General features: G+C 46.2%; 1 protein-coding gene across 1 annotated transcript; it reads left to right on the top strand.

Moving 5' to 3' along the window:
• Positions 1-243: 243 nt before the first annotated feature.
• Positions 244-1348, top strand: LOC108623568 (mitochondrial pyruvate carrier 1-like). The gene is made up of 3 exons (XM_026812430.1): positions 244-323; positions 673-773; positions 1155-1348. The coding sequence occupies exons 1-3, from the start codon at positions 244-246 to the stop codon at positions 1346-1348; spliced, it is 375 nt and encodes a 124-aa protein (XP_026668231.1).
• The last annotated feature ends 368 nt before the right edge of the window (positions 1349-1716 follow it).

Below are 1716 nucleotides of genomic sequence, written 5' to 3'. Positions count from 1 at the left end.
TCGAACGATTGATCGATCCTCTCGGTGCTGTAGCACGTGAAGTATGCAATAGCGATTCGCAGTCAGTTAACATTCGATCGGGCACGATCGAGCAACGTTCAATTCCACCGGAGAATGTTTCCGCTCTGAGATTAATAATTGAAAAGGTTATCGTCCAACGGGAGAGCCTCATGCCGCTCGAAATAATTCGCGGAAGTACGGGCGCGGGGAAAAATCGGGTAAGCACAGCAGCTCGTGGCGAGGATGGCGGCGAAACGACCACCGAAAGGAGGGAAAGGAGGAGGAGTGCTCGCCGACAAGGAGTTGAGAAATTATTTGATGAGGTAATCGTCGCGGTCGAGCACCGATTCCGCGATATCTACGTCCGAATGTTTGCATCGGCCGGACGAGATATCCGGCAAAAGCGTGAGACAAAGGGAACCGATGGAGGGTCCTAGTTGCGTCGTAAAATCTTTATTACCGTCAAACGTCCCAGGGAAAAAAAAGATCCTCTCTCGCTCGTGTAATCTCGGATCCTCGAATTTCCTCGTGCTCTCTCTTCTACATTTTTCTTTTTTTTTTTGTACTATCAACCGGGCTACGCAGAGCCGCGCACGCACGTCTCAAATCATTCCGTATCACGTGAAGGAATAATTTATGGAAAACGAACTACTTCGCTCCGTTTCTCTTCAGCACGCACTTCTGGGGACCGGTGTTCAACTGGATGATACCCATAGCAACCATATCCGACACGCAAAAGCATCCGAGAATCATTAGCGGCAAAATGACTTTCGGTGAGTGAGCCGCGTCCGCGCTTCGGCCTTTCGGAGAATTCGAGTTTCGCCGCTCATAATAATCACGTATAATAATCGCGACGACCACGGCGACGTCGGTGGACAGGCCCTCATAAAATAATTGCCGCTTGAACGCAGCGAATCGGCGTTTATTCCTTAATGAACCTTCCTCGGCTCCGCGTTAGAACTTGAATCCTAGCACACATCCGAGCGTCTTTTGCCTATCGACATGTCACAGATCAATAATCTTTTTAAATCGTTTCAATTATCTGATATTCTAATTTAATATTTATCAGCGAATGTAATAAATCGTTGAGCATTCTAATAAATGACACAATAAATTATTAATCGACGAATGAATTCGTTTTAATGGGAACCTAGCATTGGCCCTGTATTCGATGGTGTTCATGCGATTTGCCGTCAAAGTGAAGCCTCGGAATCTGTTGCTCTGCGCCTGCCACTTCGTCAATTCGGCTGCACAGCTTACGCAAGGCTACAGATTCGTCAACTACCATTATATGACCGATCAAAAAGACCCTCCTGCCAATGCGGGGTATAAACTGAGACGGAGATGAATTGGAACGTGTTTAAATATCAGTGTTAATCAGGCAAATAAAACGGAATTGTACCAAAACTCGCAGTAATGCCTTATTCCATTAGAATATTTAGACAGTCTCAGGCATAGTCCAACGGTTCAATAAAACTGGACTGCATACGACTTTTTCTCATGAAACCAGCTGATACTCGACGTTCTCCCTGTTATATACTTCTACACGTTTTTTTGGTCTCTTTTTTCATTTCCCCATGGCAAGTCAAAAAGTACAGTTTATTCGTGGCCCCGATTCGATGGACGAATGTATAAGGAGAGCAATAATTTCGTAGGGTCTCGGACCGTCTCTCTCGTCCTCTCGTTTCTTTTCCCGCGCCACTCGATCGAGCTTGG

Source organism: Ceratina calcarata, unplaced genomic scaffold (assembly GCF_001652005.2).
Source record: "Ceratina calcarata isolate Rehan_Ccalc_2016 unplaced genomic scaffold, ASM165200v1 scaffold115.2, whole genome shotgun sequence".
In the NCBI taxonomy this organism is placed as follows: domain Eukaryota; kingdom Metazoa; phylum Arthropoda; class Insecta; order Hymenoptera; family Apidae; genus Ceratina; species Ceratina calcarata.
Note: the sequence above shows the minus strand (reverse complement) of the source record. Positions and strands in the feature narration are given on the sequence as shown.